Here is a 20,290-nt window from a genome sequence, read left to right on the forward strand (position 1 = left end):
GAGTCTCAAAGAGCTTTACAGGTTATTAGTCCTGGAGTTCTTAAAAAATGGAGTCGACATTAGCTTAGATTTAAACATTTCCACTGAGGTTGCAGATCGGATCCCAGGGAGAAGAACATTCAACAGCACCGGTGCCTGGATGGACAACGCTCTTGAACCAGCGGAACACTTCTTGGCTCTTGATCACCAAAAGACCGGCGCTCTCAGAACGAAGGTTTCGGACCAGAACATAGGGGGAAATCAGATCTGAAAGATATGAGGGAGCAAGTCCATGTATGATTTTGTATAATACTAAGAGAATCTTGAAATCACATTTTAGGGTAACAGGGAGCCAATGCAGGTTAGCCAAAATCGGCGTGATATGATCGCACTTTTTTGTCCTAGTTAAAAGCCTCGCTGCAGCATTTTGTACCAGCTGAAGACTCTTGATTCTGGACTTTGGTGGACCGGAGAGTAATGCATTACAGTAATCGAGATGGGAGGTAACAAACGCGTGAATTATAATCGCCGCATTCGACTGAGACAGTATAGGACGAATTTTAGCAATGTTGCGAAGATGGAAGAAAGCGGTTCTAGTAATTTTCTTCACATGTGTTAGAAAGGACAGATCGGGGTCAAATGTGACACCTAAATTTTTAACTGAGTCACTCTGTGTGATGTGGCATTTGTCAATGTTCACAGCAGTTTTTGAGAATAAGTCACGGCATTTAGATGGACCAAAAACTAACATTTCGGTCTTTTCAGAGTTAAGATGCAAGAAATTGATGTCGATACCATTAACCTTATCTCTTAGTGCTAGCATAGAAAAATGTTTTAGAAGTAAATTAACGCCAACTATTTTTTTTTTAATTGTTTGTTTTTAGATCAGATTTTTTTTAAGCTTTTCAACAATAAATACATGTTTATTTTATTATACTCATTAGTGGATGACTAATTGTGTTTTTTTTTCTCTGTCTTTTCATTCAAAAAAAAAATCATGTACCCTAGATCAAAAACATAATTATAAGAATCATTGTTATCTATTCATTTTTAACTAATTTTGGTCAGTCCTCATTTATTTTTTGATTATTTATCAGTTTATTTTCCTAATTTATTAAATGGTGTAGTTTTGTGTGTAATTATTTGCTTAGTTACTAATTTTTGTGTATTTTTATTTTTGTATTTTAAGATCACTTGACTTGACAGTTGACTTTGTTTTGTTTTATTTTTCCAGATTTTGATTTTAACGGAAAATTGACCATTTGATGTAAAGTGTGATACTGTAAAAGTAATGTTTAAAAAAGCACAACATTCTGTATACATGTGTACAAGAATGACAATAAAGTATATCTGAAACTGAATCTGAATCTGAATTGTTAGTCTTGATGAAAGTTGACCTTCGTGTTAGGTGATTAAAATCCGATACTCAAGTGCAGACAAACATAAATTCTGACAAAGTAACAAAAATATTGAAAAAATATTTGACAAATGTACCTGCCAATGGCACTGAATGAGTTAAGAATCTGTAAGAATGTTTTCTTGTTTGCAGTCGGACAGCAGTACCAGTTTCCTGCGGGCCGCCCGAGCTGGAAACATCGATAAAGTCCTGGAGTTCTTAAAAAATGGAGTCGACATTAGCACCTGCAACCAAGTAAGACATTTAAAACAATTAGTCAGTTATTTTATATAAAATAAGATTTTGCTATGTTTGGTTGAATATAAAAAAATGGATTGATTAAATGATAGCTAATCAATAAATAAAATTAAATGAAATGATCTGCATCTATATAGCGCTTTTCAAGTCAAGACTTCCCAATGCGCTTTACAGTGTGCTTCACATTTCCCAATAGCGGCCGTGCAGCCATGTAAGGCGCTAACCTGCTTATTGGGGGTATTAGGGGTTCAGTGTCTTTCCCAAAGACACTTCGACATGTAACACGGAGGAGCCGGGAAAAGAAAAAGTTTGTGTTGCATTCAAATAATTTTCAATTATACCAAGTCAATCTTGTTGCCAATATTGTACTTCCATCTCTTGATCCTAAACCGAGCGCTCTACCTCCTGAGCCACTGCCGCCCCATAACACCTGGTTATACACCTTATTGATTATTACTGCTACCAACTCTTAGACAGGTAAAATTAAAATAAAATTCAATTTTAGTATTATTTGTTATGAAAAAAATAGGTTTCTTTAATGTCCTCAAAATTATTGATAAACCTTTTTAATTTGAACACAACAAACTGTCACGTAGCGGAGCGGGAAGCAGGAAGTAAGAATTCATTTGCGTAGATTTAATCACACAATTTATTGGAGAAAGCAAAGGAGGATGCGCACACTCGATCCGGGGATCGATTGTCGCGGAGTGGATTGGAAATCCAAACAAAAGAAAAGTTGTCCAAAACAGATCAGACCAAAAACAAAACAGAATCAAACGTGGGCAGATTTACAGACCAGGCATTTCTCAGAATTAAACAGAACTCGCAGAAATCTCTCAGCAGTCTCACCAAAGTTTAACAGGTATAACAAACGATCCAGCAACGCACCCTTCAAAGGGACGCGTTTAAATACTGTCAAGAAGCAATCAGTCAATGCGAGTCAGCCGGTGTCCAGGGGCGGGGCCAGCTGGGCGCAATGGCAACCGCGCCAGACATGACACAAACGACATTTTCTTTTATATTTATTTTCTTGTCAATTAAAGTCATGTTTATTTGTATAGCCCTTAATCACAAAGAGTCTCAAAGGGCTGCGCAAACCACAGATTATTGCAAACCACAGACTATTATTACACCATACCCTGATCTAAAACCTACATAAGGGCAAGGAAAAACTCAAAAACCTCAACATGAGGAAGATGAAGAAACCTTGAGAAGGGACTGCACATGAGGTAATCCCCTTTCAGGACGACCAGGCTGCAATGGATGTTGCAATAACAAATAATTAACAGATATTGTCAACATAAAATATAGGTTATTCATATACTATAGAATAGAAGTGTGTTTTAAGCCTAGATTTTAACAGTTCCACTGAAGTTGCAGATCAAATCTCAGGGTGTAGAGCATTCCATAGCACCGGGGCCCGAATGGCGAATGCTCTTGAACCTGCGGATCTCTTCTTGGCTCTTGGGATCACTCGTACACCAGCATTTTCAGATTGAAGGCTCTGGACCGGAACATAGGGGGAAATTAAATCTGAAAGATATGAGGGAGCTAGTCCATGCATGATTTTGTATACTACCAACAGAACCTTAAAATCAAGGAGCCAATGCAGGTTAGCTAAAATTGGGGCAATGCGATCAAACTTTCTGGTCTCAGTTAAAAGCCTCGCTGCAGCATTTTGTACCAGCTGAAGGCTCTTGATTTTGGACTTTGGGAGACCGAGAGTAGTTCAGATTGCGGTCAAATATGACACCTACATTTTTGACTGAGTCACTCTGGGTGATATTGCATTTATCAATGTTAAGAGCAGTTTTTGAGTACAAGTCACGGCATTTAGATGCACCAATAACTATCATTTCGGTCTTTTCAGAGTTAAGACGCAAGAAGTTGAGTGACATCCATCTTTTTATCTCAGTGAGGCAGGCCTCCAAATTTCCACAGTGTAGTGTAGCAGATTCCTCCTTTGCAAGAAATAGTTAAGTGTCATCTGCGGAGCAATGGAAACTGTTATGATACTTGCGAATAATATCACCTAATGAAAGTTTTTAAATGCTGAAAAGAAGGGAGCCAAGTACTGAACCCGGTGGCACACCACAGGTAACACCAAAGGGCTCAGATTTCTTTTCACCATGTTTAACACATTGCGTCCTATCTGTGAGGAAGGACCTGAACTATAAGAGGATGGTTCCTGACAGACCAATCCATTTTTCCAACCGTTGTAGTTAGATATTATGGTCCACAGTGCCATTGCCAGTAGAAGATCATTAGTTACCTTAATCAGGGCTGTCTCAGTGGAGCGGTTAGCCCTGAATCGTGATTGCATAGATTCAAAAAGATTGTTCTCGGATGTAGAATCATTCAGCTGCTGTGCCACAACTTTTTCAAGTACTTTAGAAAGAAACGGTAGGTTTTACACAGGTCTATAATTACATAAGCTTTCTGGATCATGGTTGGGTTATTTCAGTGTAGGTTTAATAACAGCGGACTTAAAAGCTGATGGACCTACACCTGAGGAGAGTGATATGTTTATAATATTTAGAACTGAAGGTCCAGGGACCCCGAAAAAAACCTTTAATCAGCTAACCCGGAAGCTGGTCACACAGGCAAGTAGTCGGTTTGGCCGTATTCACCACTAGTTTAAGATTATCAAGTGACAGATCACTAAATCGGGAAAAAATCCCTGGACAGTCAACATGCCGTTCATCTATAATATTCAGACATTTAATATGTGACGTATTTACATGGTCTTTAGAAATCTCCTCCCGTATGCGTTGAATCATCTTATTAAAGAAGACCATAAACTCATGGGCTGAATGGGTAGAACTATCTGGAATAATCTGTTGCCTCATTAGCGATGCTACAGTGTCGAAAAGGATTTTGGGGTTACTCTTTTGTGCCGCAATCACCTTCGAAAAATAGGCTGAATTTGCAGAGGCAAGGGCTGTTTTATACTTAAACAAGGTGTCACACCAGGTTTGACGGAATTTTATTCCAGATTTCCTGCAGTCTTGTTTAAGCGATCTAGTTTCATCATAAAACCAAGGCAAGCATCTTTTAGGTCGTGATATAAGCCGAAGGGGCGCCACGGAATCCAGGACACTAGCCAGGGTAGCATTAAACTCATTCATGAATGAGTCAATAGAGCCTTTATGTAAAGGAAACGGCGCAACTACTCCTGAAGGAAGATCAGAGAGCTCAGAAACTATGCCAGTCCAAATATTGCGGCCGCTAAATCCTTTAGTTTCTTTAATACAACATTTAGCCAGCACCTCAAATGTAACTAAATAATGATCAGAAATAACGGTAGAACGCGGTAACACCATTACATTTGAGGTTAAAACTCCTCGAGTCAGAACCAAGTCTAGCGTGTTTCCATCTTTATGAGTCGGCAAATCAATCAGTTGATTAAAACCAAAATTTTTCAATTAGAGCCCGAAACGCTACAGTAAGTGAAGTGAGTGGGGAGTTCATATGAATGTTAAAGTTCCCCATCATTATTATTTTGTCTGCATAGGTTACTAGGTCAGACAACAGTTCAAAGAATTCATCTAAGAAAACTGAGTATGGTCCTGGTGCGTGATAAATAGTTACTACAGAATTGACATTAAAGAGGGCCGCATGACAAGAGCCTCAAACGCTTTATAAATATTAGAGGTACGGGAGCGCGTTCTACATGACAGCTCACATATTCTTGAGGAGAAACCTCATTTAACAGTAAAAACTCCTCTTGGGATCAAGGGATCCCAGTTCGAATACCGGCTCGTCCGTGTTACATGTCGAAGTGTCCTTGGGTAAGACACTGAACCCCTAATACCCCCGATAAGCAGGTTAGCGCCTTACATGGCTGCAAGGCCGCTATTGGGAAATGTGGAGCACATTGTAAAGCGCTTTGGGAAGTCAGTGACTTGAAAAGCGCTATATAAATGCAGATCATCTCATTTCATCCGGTCTCAACCAAGTTTTACACCAACCAATCAGGTTAAGTTCGTGATCACCCATGGCGGTTGAGTCCATGGAAGCCTACGTCTCTTCCTGATCAGCGCTGGTGCGAACGTTCTCTGGGTCCATTTCTTGGTCAGTTCGTACGTCACGACCAGAAAAAACAGTGGACCCAAATGAATAACGTTTCACACAACACTATATCAAAGGAAAAATATTTTAAAGATCAAATTTATATATGAGGCATTTTAAAAACATGTTTTACTTTTTTAATTTGTATTGTATTTTAAGTTTTATTCATCATCAAAAATATCTAAAAAAAACGTATTTGTATGAGGCAAACAGTTTTCTCTTTTTAGGCAACACTTTATATTCATAATATTTTTTGCTAGGTTTTCTTGGAAAATTTAAAATATTATCTGTTTAAATCTGAAAAATGTTAAAGTCTTCTTAGTGCAAATTGGGCCTTTTGTCTTTTTCTTTTTTTTGCAGTTAACGTTCAAGCCAAGCTAGAAACATGGATTCTAGCTTAGCCTTTTCTCAACATCTGACATTTTCTTACAGCGACCTTAGCTGTCCTGAAAGGCGTTATGAAGTGAAATGTATTATTATTACTATTATTATTTCATGTCTCTTTTCCACAACACAGCTTGCAATTTTCCATCAAATTGAGATGGTGAAAAATAAAAAAGTTTAAATTATAAATGGACTGCATTTATATAGTGCTTAACCAGTTACTGCTGACCTCTAGAGCACTTTATAATACACTTCACACTTTACACACTCACACACACACAATGATTACGGAGTCTGCCATGGCGCCTACCTTCGAATCGGGGTTCAGTGTCTTGCCCAAGGACTCTTCAAAATGTAACTCGGAAGAGTTAGGGATCGAACCTGCAACCCGGCCTCTATACCTCCTGAGTACTGCTACTGGATTTCCCGGTGTAAACAAATGTTTGAATTGAACTTAAAAACTGACTCCCCTATCTACTGTTTGCAAAGTAAGACACACTTCAAACCTATTGTGCGGATTTAAGAGAATACAGAGGAATACCACTAATTATTGGTATGTGAAATATTTAGTCACGTTAGTAGTCTTGAAATTCAAATCTATTAACTTTAAAATGTTTTAGAGTGTTATTAAAGTTGTATTCACAACGAAGGTTATTTGCTTCTTTTTGCATTATTTAAAACTTATTAAGCTTTTAAAGAAAATAAGTATCGGCTTCCAATCTTAGTTATGGGTCTACTCTTATTACTGAAGTTGAAGACATTTCCGATGTCTCGAAGCGTGTTTTTTTCCTAAACCAGACCGAGTGTTTGGACTTTGGAAAAATAGCGCTAGAGAGAAGCAATGCAGTTGAGGACATTTATTACACAGTTTCAAAAAAAGACAAAAACAGAGTGCACTCTGGTCCAGTTGTTGGGAAGCGCGTCTTTCACCAAGATCGCATCGGCAAATGTTTTGGTCCCTCTCTTATAGGAGGAAGGTGTGGATTGTGCAAAAGAGTAAAGATGAAACTCTTGAAGCTCTCCTTGGATCTCCCATTGCAAGATAAAATAAACGATCTCATTGAACAAGAGACTCTTGATAGAACTGCACACAGCTTAATTTTAAAGGTTGTAGCATACTTGTAAACCTGTACAGTTTTGCCGTACAAAGTACGTTTTTTATGCATTTTAAGACGAGTATGACGTACAAGGAAATCTGCACGGAAAAACGCAAATTTATCAATCGCATGCGTCTGCCCCCTGGGGATTTCCCACCATGCATCATTCCGGAAAAAAAAATATTGTGTACGATTATTTTGTATCTTGTACGGGAAAATACGACAGTTTCGACGGGCATGGAGCCGTGGAGGTTGACAGGGATGTTGTATGATAAGATAAGGGTAAAAGACCATTGCTGGGAAGGTACTGATATGAAAGAATACAGCAAGTAAATACTTCACTCAAATATGTGGATGAACATAAGTGCATTTATAACAACTAAATGAGTAATGTTATCATTGAATTAGTACTGTGATGATTAAATAACAAATTTAATATTGCTGGAAAACTCATGTTATGATGACAACATACTCAGTGACCTATTTTAAAATCTAACAGGACAAATAATCGGTATCATCCCTGAAAAACGGTTGATCCCTTAAGGTCATATCTATTTTTTTCCCTTTATAAATTGCTGCATCACGCTCGCTTCACAGAAAGAAGCCGACTCATCATTTGGAGCAAATCTGAACACTGCCACTTTAACAAATCCTTTCACAAGCTACTGCTCAACAACAAGTGGCCCTTACACCCTCCCCCATCAGCATTCCAAGTATGGAAAGAAGAGAGTGCAAAATATCGTGCGCCTAAAAGTCAGACGGTGAAACGATTTACGGTCAAGAAAAAAAATTGGTGGGGGACGTGTGTCAAAGCAAATGGCACTGTTATTACCCATATATCTCGTGATAGTGACTATTTATACACTGTGTTCTGATTGGTCAGTGGAGAGGAAGTGTCCACTACCCACCAAGAACGCCACTGTTTGTTGTCCCCGGCACCATGGCTGTTGTTGGTCCCCGGGTGTGTCAATTTGTGCACAAGACACACAGTAACACACACATACACACTTAAAAAGGCAACCGGAGATTCCTGCCCTTCATAATATCGCTCATGTGTCAGATGATCAAATTGGAGCCCTTGTCCGGTGAACCAAAAGTATGTGACATTATTTTATTTTTATCCCCGTGGTAGCATTTCATAAAGCCAAAGAAAAATGATAATAACAAGTAGTATACCCCTATTATCATGTACATGTAATTTGTTCATTAGTAGGGATGTCTGATACTAAATCAATAGTGATACAACTAGTACATATTTAGATGGTATCCAGTTCTTTGATTGACAAATGAATAAACTCTTAACTGATTCACTGCAATCGTTAGTCGTCCATGGCAATAAAGGAGTCAGAATGTACAAGCCCAGTGTTGCAGGCATTCTACTTGGGCGTGATGGTTTGGGGCATCGTTGGTTGAAAGAGCGCCAGGGAGCCACGAGTAAGTGCCAAAGAGCAGTATGACCGCATGCAGCTCCAGAGTCGTTGGTACACAAGGAATTATCAATTTTTGTGGGTATTTATTGGGGGGTACTGTAAGACCAAATCAAGGTAAAAACACCCCCAGAAGCCTAAAGTGGTACTGTGTACATTTTCGCAAATATCAATTCAGCCGTTTCGGGGCCTATAAACTGCACACAAATCAGAATGTATATAATGGTCTAGATGAGGGGTGCACGCGGGGACCAGATTGCCCCCCTAAGGACAGGCTAGGTGCCCATGGACCTGTTCAGAAATTATCTCACCAGTACTAGGTCATTGGGATTTTCTCGCAGAAGTATTGTTTTTGTGGTTGTCTGAGTCCATTTAACCCTACTTCCAATAATTAACTCATCCAGCAGAGTTAACTACCAATTGTGGAAGGGTTGACGTCTAACTCAAGTCACTGGCACTGAATTCAAAATGGATCTTTTATGTCTGTTGTCCTTATTGGTTGTTAATTAGAAAAGGAAGTTAGTTAATAACTAGTTCATTGGGCAAGTTATTTATAAGCTAACTAGTTTGTTGTAGTATTGAACTTATTCACTGCCAGCTCAATTAACTCATGGCTGGCTTAGTTAAAAACGAAATAAAGGGTTGACATCAAAACCTTTCAAAAGCAAATTGACAAGGATAAATGACGTATATAATCATCATCATTGTTCGTGAAAGAGTTAGCAGAGCAATAACATAGTAAAGACATACTGCTAACATGATAAGTTTTTAATAACATGACAATTTATTTTAGAAATGCGTATCAAACTGGGTGCCCTTTGCACTATTAAGTAACAAAATGAAGCTCTCGGGTTCAAAAAGGTTGGAGACCCCTGGTTAAGATAAATATTGTGTTTTGCTTTTTTAACTTACTTTTTATTATTACTTTTTTGTCTATGATTACTAGTCCATGTGTGCCTAACATCTGTTTTCGTACCCGCCGCGAAAAAATTAAAAAAGGCCTCACGATGACTAATCCTGCCAGATGCTAATCCCCCGTGAGTGATATTAGTCTTAAACCTGCGTGCGTTGATATTATTTCCTCTACTGTACATACTCGTTACGTAACATTATGAGATACTTTGCCTAATAGAACCTTTGTTAACGTGGACCTAATGTTTAATCTCACTTGCCTTGAACATCGGTCGATGAACTAGCTGCATCTCCGTTAGCTAAATGAAGTTTTTAACTTACGGAAAAAGACATTTAGTGTGTGTGCGTTTTTACTATTGATGACGATTTGAAACCCTCGGGGATATTTTCGTTTGGAAGCGACTTTGTTTTCCGTTGCCTGGTGCAGAAAGTCAGAAACGCAAATAAATTTGCTGACTCACTGATTTAGAATTCAGTGATGGGACCCACTAAGGTTTGGTGAACTCAGCGTAATCGCCGGCGACCCGATTTTAGCAACCGGGGAGGATTATTTTGTTGCAGTGCTGCGTGTTATGCAAAGAGCTTGCAGCACCTGCAAGGTCCACTTTTCTAAAGATAATAAACCTTAATGGGTATTGCTGGCAATAAATACAATGTTGAGCTTGAATGCCTTTGTTTTTATTGCTGTCATAAAACTTGTTTTTCATTTGAAAAAATTGCATCAATCAAGGTGTTAATTCAGATAGAACAATGTAGTGCCCCCTAATGATAGTTGAGGTGCCCGCGGATGTGTTCTGTAAATAGCTCACCAGTGCTGGTTAATTGTGATTTTTCAGTAAAATTATTATTTTTTATTGGTTGACTGCGTCTATTTACTCTATATTTAATGATTGACATTGTAATAACATATTATTAACATGATACACTGTTATTTTATAAATGTAAAAAATATATTAATCAATAATGATCACTTAAAAGGATTAATTAAGCAAAACATATTCTATTAAATCAAAATAACCAATAAAATAATTATCAAAAATTATAGTCAATGAAAGTAATTATTGGAATCCGATCAATTAGTTCGTTTATGTCATTGCCGACAATAAATTTAATCAATTGACATTTTATTCAGCTAATTTGTAATTAAAAACAAAACAAAACACATCCTCCTTTTTAAAAATGGTTTTGCAATCAAGGATATGACAATAAATTATTTCAGTTTTATGTTCGTAACTAATCAATTTTAATGCAATCGAATGTAAATGAATTGATGAATTAATAAATTGAAAAACATTAATACAAAATATTTATTATAAAACGAAGAAGTAAATATTTTAAGTCAATATGGCGTTGTTGTGTGAAGCACCCAAGAGCACAGTTGTATTGAGAAAACCGGCCCCTAAGATTTGTGTTTTTTTATGATATATTATCAATAATAAAACATTATGCACCAAATTATTTAGTAATTCAAATTGAAATATTCACTGATGTGTAAATCCAACACAATTTTAGCTTTTACACACAACAGATTAAAAGTCAAACAACTCAAAAACCCTAAAAATGCAAAATATAAAAAAGATATTAATTATTTTGTGTGTGTATGTATATATATATATATATATATATATATATATATATATATATATATATATATATATATATATATATATAAACAGGTGTAATAATAACTTTTGCTTTATTGAAATTCCTGCTGAAATTTGTGTATAGTTTTCGGTAAGTGTCCTGCAATGATGAGTCCAACAGTGCCACCTGCTGGTATGGGGTTAGGGTTTGGTTTCGGCTTCTGACATGTGACCGGGAGCTGGGGTTTGTTGGCAGTTGTCTACAGAGCAAGCTCCCAACAGTAAGACACATCTTTTGGTGCTCCACAAAAAAAGTTAATTTTAAACAACTGACAAATCTCTCAACATGATCAAAGAGATCAAAGCCAGCAGAGAAGCTAATGTTGTGACTCATTTCATCTGCAGATAAATTGTATCCGTTTTTATACTCATTATTGTTATTATTACTGCTTTCTCATATACATAAAAAGGATGATGTTGGTTAAAATTCAGACTAAAGAAAAATATGTTGAATTCATTGTAAACGTGAAAAAAACGCTCTTTGATATGCTTTTGGTAGTCTACAGAGCGAGCTGCCAACGAGATCAAAAGACGCAAAAAAAGATCAATTAAAATAAGTAAAACAAGCAATCAGCAGTGGATTGAAAGATTGAATATATATAGTCTTGTGTGGAGCAATCAACATAAATAAAATAAGTCCAAAATCTCTCTTTTTTCTGTTTTTATATGTACAGTACTTTTTCTATTTTATGTCTTCTGTATTAAATTCATTATTATCCAACCCCTATAAAGCCTTTGTTTGCAAACAAGTGTAACATATTGAAGCTGTGTGTGCATTGTGAAAGCAGAATGGCAGAATTCATGTCAGTTTATAACAGCCCATGGACACAAAACGAGCATCGATCATAGTCAGGAAGAGCTCAAAATAGCACAGTATGTGCTACCAGCAAGAAAGCAACTTTATTTTAGTCAAAGTGCCCCAAAAAAATAAAAAAAAATAAAAAACACGTTATTTTGATCGGCGCTGAATTTGAAGGTATTGGGAAAAATGGCCAAGTAAGTCCTTGGATTTGGCCATGGAAAATGTGTACAAACCCTGTCAACCGTCACTCATGTTCCTCACTGTTCCGCACCGTAATCGGCATACTTAACTCTCGCAGGACTTTTTTTTCCTATTGGTAAGGATGACATTTTAAGCCGCCTCTAAATACGAGTACTCCTGTTTATGCACTTGGGCGTCCTACTTACCCTCTATGACTGTGCAGTAACAGGACACCCCTGCTGGCATTTAGGAACTCTGGTCTTACCCCTTTGCATGTTAGCCTGTTATCTTTTTTTAATTTGCATTAGAAGGTGTTAGCAAGATTGCAGTCTCTCATTGAGTTTAGTGCCAGGCAGGCATGAAGACAAGGAGGAGGGAAGGTCGGCGATTCTGGACGTGAGCCTGTGGATCAGCGTCGTTATTTTATAATATAGAACGTAAGGTGCGAGTTTGCAAAATATATCATAGTAAGTGGTTGGAGGACATTGAAGGACTTTTGTAGATAGTAGAAAACGTGCACGATGGAAGAAGAGGAAGACGAGGTGAATATGTTGTTTTTATGTCGTCATGGATGAAGCACGTCACTCTTGTTTATAAATTTAAAAAATTAAGATTCGTTTATTTTCACAGCTTTTTTTCAAGGACATTGTCTTCAAACTGTAAAAAAAAATACATTGGAAAAATGCATTATTGTCAAATACTGTACTGTTTCTCATGTTAAACTATATTCTATAAATGTTATCTCATCTCATCTCATCAGCCGTACCGCTTATCCTCATTAGGGTCGCGGGGGGGCTGGAGCCCATCCCAGCCATCTCCGGGCAGTGGGCAGGGGACACCCTGAATTGGTTGCCAGCCAATCGCAGGGCACACAGGGACAGACAACTCATTCGCTCATTCACACCTATGGACAATTTGGACCAGCCAATTCACCTGAAATGCATGTTTTTGGAACGTGGGAGGAAACCGGAGTGCCCGGAGGAAACCCACGCAAGCACGGGGAGAACATACAAACTCCGCACAGGAAGTCTGGAGCTGGATTTGAACCCACGACAGGTTCCCATGACATGAACTGTGCCGCACAAGCGCTAACCACTGCGCCGCCGTGCTGCCTCTATAAATGTTATGTTTTTAGATATTCATTTTATCTTAAGAAAAATACTGGACTAAAAAAACAAAAACAAATGTTTTTACATATTTTATAAATTAATTGCGTTTTGCTTTATTTTTTCTTACCCTAAAGGAACACAACAGAAAAGAAAACAATAAATAGAAGAGGACATTAAAAACATTTATATCTATCTTATTACAATAGTTGGTTGGATCCCTTAATCACTAGGGTAATAGGGGCATCATTTCATGTGGTGTGTTTTGGGCAAGTACAACCTGGTCAGTGTTTCCCATAGGATTTTAGGAGACTGTGGTGGGAAGGTCTCTGACCCTCTGGGTAGGGTGTGTGTGTACATTTTCAAGCATGGTAAATATTGAAACCACTGAATGTGATATATATTGCTGGTAATGAACATGACAAGTTGGAATCATCCTTAAGAGCACTCAAAGGCATATCAGGAATATTTCAAATTTAATCTTAAGTCAAAAGGCTATGACACAAAGTCATTAATTCATTCACACACTCATTCAGTCCATTGTTCATTTACTCACTACTGACACACTTGGCACCCTGCCATTGAACATTTATTTTTTCTTGGCTTTGTTAAGAAAATTTCCATTGCTCTTCCAAAATTAAACCCTTCAGGGTTTGGTCCATTCATGGAGACTCTCAGGCAGGCAGCAAGGTATTCTCCTAGCAGTCTGTTCCTAAGGGGCTGGTCACACAGACATTTGCGGCTGAATCACGGCGTTTTTTTTTTTTTTGCCCGTGGTTGCCCGCGATGGAAAATGCGCAAAATTGGCCAACCCGCTGTTCATCGGTGGTATGCCCGCAAAACAGACGGCGGCGACTGTTCCGCCTCCTCATCGCGTAATTTCTGCGTCATTTTCTCGTGTGGACCACGCGTATAAAAGCTCCCGTTGTGCCTAAATCCGATTCCTACGCAACACATCCACCCCCCCACCCCCTCACGTGAACGCGCATTCTGCTGCGATCGCTTTTGTGGGAAGCGTGCATTGACGTTGGTGACTTTTTCATCCATGTTAACAAACGCATTTTGTAGAATACGATCACACTTTATTGTTTAAAAAAACGCGTTATATAGACAAGGATCTCCCAATTGTTATAATTAGCTCTCTTTATTGTTTTAATAAGCGGTTTTATATAGAATACGATCGCTTTTGTTGGAAGCGCAGCAGAATGCGCGGTTACGCGAGGGGGGGAGGATTTACCGTTCGAATACGTTCACAACAAAAACAAAGACGGAATGCTTTAAGTTGTATTACATTCCCAACAAATGCAAGACGAAGTGGTTTTGGTTATATGTTCGCCATTACATTCCCTAAAAGTGAGATAAAACGAGGTAAAAGTGGTTGTAGTAGCGAGGGGATGCAAATCTCGGCAAGGATGCATTTCTCGGATAACACCGGGCTGTAGAAATCATAGCCGCTCAAGACACAGTCCCGTGAAGATCAAGATTTCAAGCTATGGCATCATTTTTATTTTATTATCTTGAAAGGAAATGTCAAGAAATAAAAATGGATTAAGACGAGGTCACAAGGGTGACGGGGATCCATGTCCACCCCTTGACGTCTCGAACACAACTGACGTGTGCTCGGCAAATCGCACTGTATATACGCGGAGAAAGGCGTTTGACTGTCACACACGTAACACGCAAATTTCACGTAATAACACCGCGATACAGGCGCAGAACATGCTATTACCATGCTCCAGCCACGATTACCCGCTGAAACTTCCCGTCCTACCCATGTGTAACCACGCCCTGGCCGCGGCCAGAGCACGTTGTTCCGCGTCATTTCCGCGTCATTACCTCGTGTTGACCACGTGTGCGGCATGCGGTTTAACACGTGCTCAAACTTTTGAGCAGCTCAAAAGTTTTGCGCGCGGCCAACCAGGTGTGAATTTCCGACCGCTGCCAATTTCCGACCTCGTGTTAAGATCTGCTGTATCGCGTCTGAATGGGTTAGGGGCCGGTCACATAGACATTTGCGGCTGAATCACGGCCAGAAATTTCTGCCTTTCAGGCAGATGCTGTTGGGCGCTTTTGGACGTTTTGAGACCACCATATAGACGAGATACAGCAGTGCTTTACTCGCGGTCAGAAATTCACACGTAGTTGGCCGCGCGCAAAACTTTTGAGCTGCTCAAAAGTTTGAGCACGTGTTAAACCGCGTGCTCCACACGTGGTCAAGAGATTGTCTGTCTCTGTATGTCCTGCGACTGGCTCTCAACCAGTTCAGCACCTCCGCGAGCCTTCTGAGGATAAACTGTGCCGATAATAGGTTGATGACAACATTTGAAAATAATGATAAAATAGAAAAATAAGAATTCACATTTTATAGATACATTTTCACCTGCAATGAGCAAAAATATCTGATAATATTACACATTTAAGTCTCATCTCATCTCATCTCATCAGCCGTACCGCTTATCCTCATTAGGGTCGTGGGGGGGCTGGAGCCCATCCCAGCCATCTCCGGGCAGTGGGCAGGGGACACCCTGAACTGGTTGCCAGCCAATCGCAGGGCACATTTAAGTAATATATTATATTCATACTTTGTAATTTTTTTCTATAAGTGACAATATTGAATTTAAAGTAAATCAGATTTTAAAAAATCATACTTTCAATATTTCAAGTGCTAATTTGGTTATTATATTAATTTATTTATTTGATTTATGTTTTTGATTAATTTCTTTTTTCTGTTTAATTATTTGTTATTAAAATATAACTCATTTGTATTTGATTATCATTTTTACTGGTAAACAGTTTAGGAAAAAAATGCATTGCAATTACAAAATCATGTTTAACAACTTGAAAATTTGAATATAAGAAATTACCCCAAAATGTCAAAGGGACAATGTATTATTTAGCGCCTCCTAGTAGTTAAAAAACTTAATTCATAAATAAATATTATTGATTTAAATAAAAAGCAAAAATCTTTGAACTATTAGATAAACATGCATTTTGATAATACGTGCAGTCAGAGAAATGAACATTTATTCGATATAATTCAGATTTCACATAACTAAATAGCCTGTTCAAAATAAAATTGACATAACTGTCCACCGACCTGCTGCTACGGGAACCCAAAATCCTCGAAAAGGCTGGGCAGAAAAAAAAGAATAAAAAATCTCCGTAGTTTGTGTTCTTCCTTGTACTTTTAACACTCGTTTTTTGTTGTACTGCACCATTCAGTGACATACAGTGGTCAAATAATACACACTGTCCCTTTAAAGTAGGGGGTGATGAGGATTAATCCAGCACATGCCTGTTTACAACCCGCATCTGGCGTGAACAGAAAGGAAAAGTACTTGCTGTAAATGATTTTATTGTGGGTTTTTAAAATCATAAATTTAGCAAGATAAGAAAATGAATCGCTTCTGTATAGTGCGGCTAACGTTTTACCAATTTCCGTTGTGCATCTTATTGCAATATTGTTGGCTAAAAAGTCGATCTGCTTTTAGTACACATTGATAATTAAAATTATATGACAGTATAGTAATAATTTTGTTAAAAATAGATGTATTCATTATTTTCTTCATACTGCAGTTGTTTTGAGTTATCGTTATGCTCAATATACAACTGTTTTGACATCTATAGCCGTTAATGGAGGCGAATCATAAAAGCCATTGACATGCTGTTTAATTCCTTTCATCCCATTGCATCACGCTCTCTGTGTTTGTTGTTTTCACAGAACGGTTTGAATGCTTTGCATTTGGCAGCCAAAGAGGGACACCAGGATCTGGTGGACGAACTGTTGGAGAGAGGAGCTCTCGTTGACTCGTCCACTAAGGTACTTATGGATAAAAATACATAAAATACAATATATAAATGAATAAAAACTCATTGGGTTGCAAACATTGTGATGGTGGGCTAGGCTTAGCCTGGAGGCAAAAAAGCACTCGTGCTGGTTAGAAGGAAGAGGAAAAGAACACTATCATAGCTGGTACTTCTGTCATAGCTGGTACTCATGTTGTGCGTTTGTGTGCCAGAATCGTATATTAGCAATCAGAAATTGTCTTAGAGGATCCCTATAAACATTATTGATAAAGACAAATAAGACTTGTGGTTCATAAATGCGAAAAGATTGCACACCTCATATCAAGTAAGATAAATTAAATGAAATGAAATGTTTTGAAATGTTTATTGAAGGTATTGTTGGATACATTAATCACAACATGACACACAAAAAAAAAACTAATGCTGAGAGTTAGCATGGCCAAATGTGGTCACCTTACGCCCCCTCCCCTAAGAAAATTTGACAAATCTATTTCTGCCAACCTTTGCTTAAAGGTTTGCACCATATTTGCACTAATAACCCGGTCAGGCAAAAAATTCCAAATTTTTGGTATCCTGAAAGAAATAAAGTTTCCATGCAAGTTGCTGGTAGGTCCAGGCACCCATAACTTATATCTGTGACCACGTAAACCATCAACCCGACAGAACTCAAAAAATTGATCAAAAGGCACATCGATTATTCCATGCAGTACTTTGAACACAAAAATTAAATCAAATCGAATTCTGCGGAGCTCCAAAAAGTCCAAGTTTAGTCTTTGTAGTCTTTCCGGATATGACAAGTTGTGCATCCCAGGTATCCGCTTAGTATACCGACGTTGAACTCCTTCCAGTAGGTTAATGTCCTTGAGTAAGTAAGGGTTCCACACTATTATATTCTAACCCGGGTCTAACATAAACGCAAAACATTCAAACTAAGAATGCTGGGTTCTTGTTGTAAAAGTGTCTGTAAATGTTTGGTGCTATGTTATTGGCTTTGTTGGTAATTTTGGCGATATGCGTGATAAACTTTAGGTTTGAAGTAAGAGTGACAACCCAGATCCTTATGTTCAGTAACAACATGCAAATCATGATCATTAATGTTATACAGCGGAACAGAACCATGAAAAAACGACTGTGCTAAGCATTTATGAGATGGCAGTTGCAGCTGCCACTGTTCGGACCAAAGAAAAACTGATTTAATGTCATTTTGGGGAGAATCAATTGTTCCTGCAACCTGGGTTTTTGGTAAGAAAGCCGAAAGTTTAGCATCATCGGCAAAAATTGAGATGTCACTACTTTGAATGGCCTCAGGTAGGTCGTTCACAAAAAACAGAAATAATAATGATCCTCGTACTGAGCCCTGCGGTACTCCACTACAAACTTCCGACCACGCTGAAAGAACATCATTAATTTTTACGCATTGTTTACGATTTGACAAGTATGTAGTTATCCATTCAAGCAGTTTTCCACTAATACCATAGCATTTCAGTTTTTGTAAAAGCTTGTCATGAGACACTTTATCAAAAGCCTTAAAAGTCTAAGTAAACAACATGACCAGCCATATTGTGAACAAAAAACATACTGGTAATATTATTCAAATGAGCTATCAAGTTAGTCATGGTAGAATGTCCGGACCTAAACCCATGTTGCTTAAACGTAAAAAGATTGTGCTCCTGTATAAATTTCCATATGGCATCTGAGGAATTTTCTCAAACACTTTACAGACGCAGCTAGTCAAGCTAACTGGTCTCTAGTTGGCTGCACTTGTTGTGCTCCCCCCTTTAAAAATGGGTATGACAATAGCAATGAGCCAGTCCTCAGGCAGCTGTGAATCCTCAAAAGATCTAGAAAACAGGTAAAATAATGGTTCACATAAAAAGTTAGCTAGCTTTTTAAGCAAGAAATTTGGAATTTTGTCAGGGCCGGCTGAAAATTTGCTGGGAAGTTTTATCAAGTATTTATGAATTAACTCCTTTGAAAGTTCCACAGAATTCCGAACAGCTGAAGTTCTGCTGGGAAAGTCGGGTGAAACACCATTGTCACGACCAAAAACACTGGCATACTGATCATTTAATATACGGACATTATCAGCATTATCAGTAGCAATGGTACCGTCAGATGCCTTCAGGTTGGGAATAGATGCCCTAGAAATTAGTTTACGGTTGATGTATGAAAAGAATTTACGAGTATTATTAGCCTCTAAAACTTTTTCCTCAGCCACCCTTTCCCGCCTGATGGCCCTCCGCAGTTCCCTTGAAGCATCTTGATAACTTTCCAAGTACGCCAACTGATCACGTTTATAAAGGTTGTGAATAAACTGCTTTCGCCTATGCAATTCAGCTATATCCCGGTTGACGTGAGGTGTAACAGCAACTGAGGGTACGTATACAGATATCAAGGTGTGAACAACAGATTTAAATCTTGCCCACATTTCTTCAATATTCCCACAATTATCAAATAAGAGATACCAGTTGACACTGGGCAGAAAGTATCTCATGCCATGAAGATGACAGTCTTTAAAATTTATGTAATTCTGAGCAGTGGTGTCTTTTTTAAGAGCCAGGTTAAGTTGGAAAGTAACAGAATCGTGATCACTGGTAGAGAAACTCGGCCCAACGTCAATGGTTTTAATCAGATATCTGTCAGTAGAAAACACAAGGTCTAATACGTTGGACCCCCTGGTTGGTTTATCGACATGCTGAAAGAAACCTGCATTTGAAACCAAGTTTTTGAACATTGAAGTTAAATTAGTATCAGAATTTTGAAGAAAACTGTGGTGAAGGTCAGGAAAGTTAAACTCACCCATAAATGGAATTTGCAATAAAGTAAAAGTAAAATAGAATTCAGATGTTCAAACATAGCGACGTTGGCCTGAAAAGAGCTCAGACCAGAGCGATATACAAGCACTATTCTCAGCTTCACCCCAGAAATAAGAAGATCACAACTCAATAACTCAATTCTATCAAATTGATAATTAGCGACAGAAAACACAGATATACCATGAGAAATCATGAGCAAAACTCCTCCATGTTGAGCATTTTTTCGATCAGTTCTAATGGTATGATATTTCGCTATAGTTGGCCCTGTGTCACCAGCTTAGTACGAAGTTTCTGTAATTGCCAAAATATCAGGGGTGTAGAAATTGATGTACGACACCAAGTCATCTGCCTTGGAAGTCAAACATTGTTATTAATGAGATTAATCAAGGGGCTGTTCAATAAAGGCGAAGGC

General features: G+C 38.2%; 1 protein-coding gene across 1 annotated transcript in view; it reads left to right on the forward strand.

The window, feature by feature from the left end:
* The window catches only part of ank2a (ankyrin 2a, neuronal), a 153,675-nt gene that overhangs the window by 33,280 nt on the left and 100,105 nt on the right, over positions 1-20,290 (forward strand). The window contains exons 2-3 of the mRNA XM_088343031.1: positions 1,529-1,630; positions 16,977-17,075. Of these exons, the coding sequence (XP_088199157.1) occupies positions 1,529-1,630; positions 16,977-17,075 (201 nt within the window). The remainder of the gene's footprint in view (positions 1-1,528; positions 1,631-16,976; positions 17,076-20,290) is intronic.

Source organism: Urocampus carinirostris, chromosome 8 (genome assembly GCF_059441175.1).
Source record: "Urocampus carinirostris isolate Australia breed hairy pipefish chromosome 8, RoL_Ucar_1.0, whole genome shotgun sequence".
NCBI classification, from domain to species: domain Eukaryota; kingdom Metazoa; phylum Chordata; class Actinopteri; order Syngnathiformes; family Syngnathidae; genus Urocampus; species Urocampus carinirostris.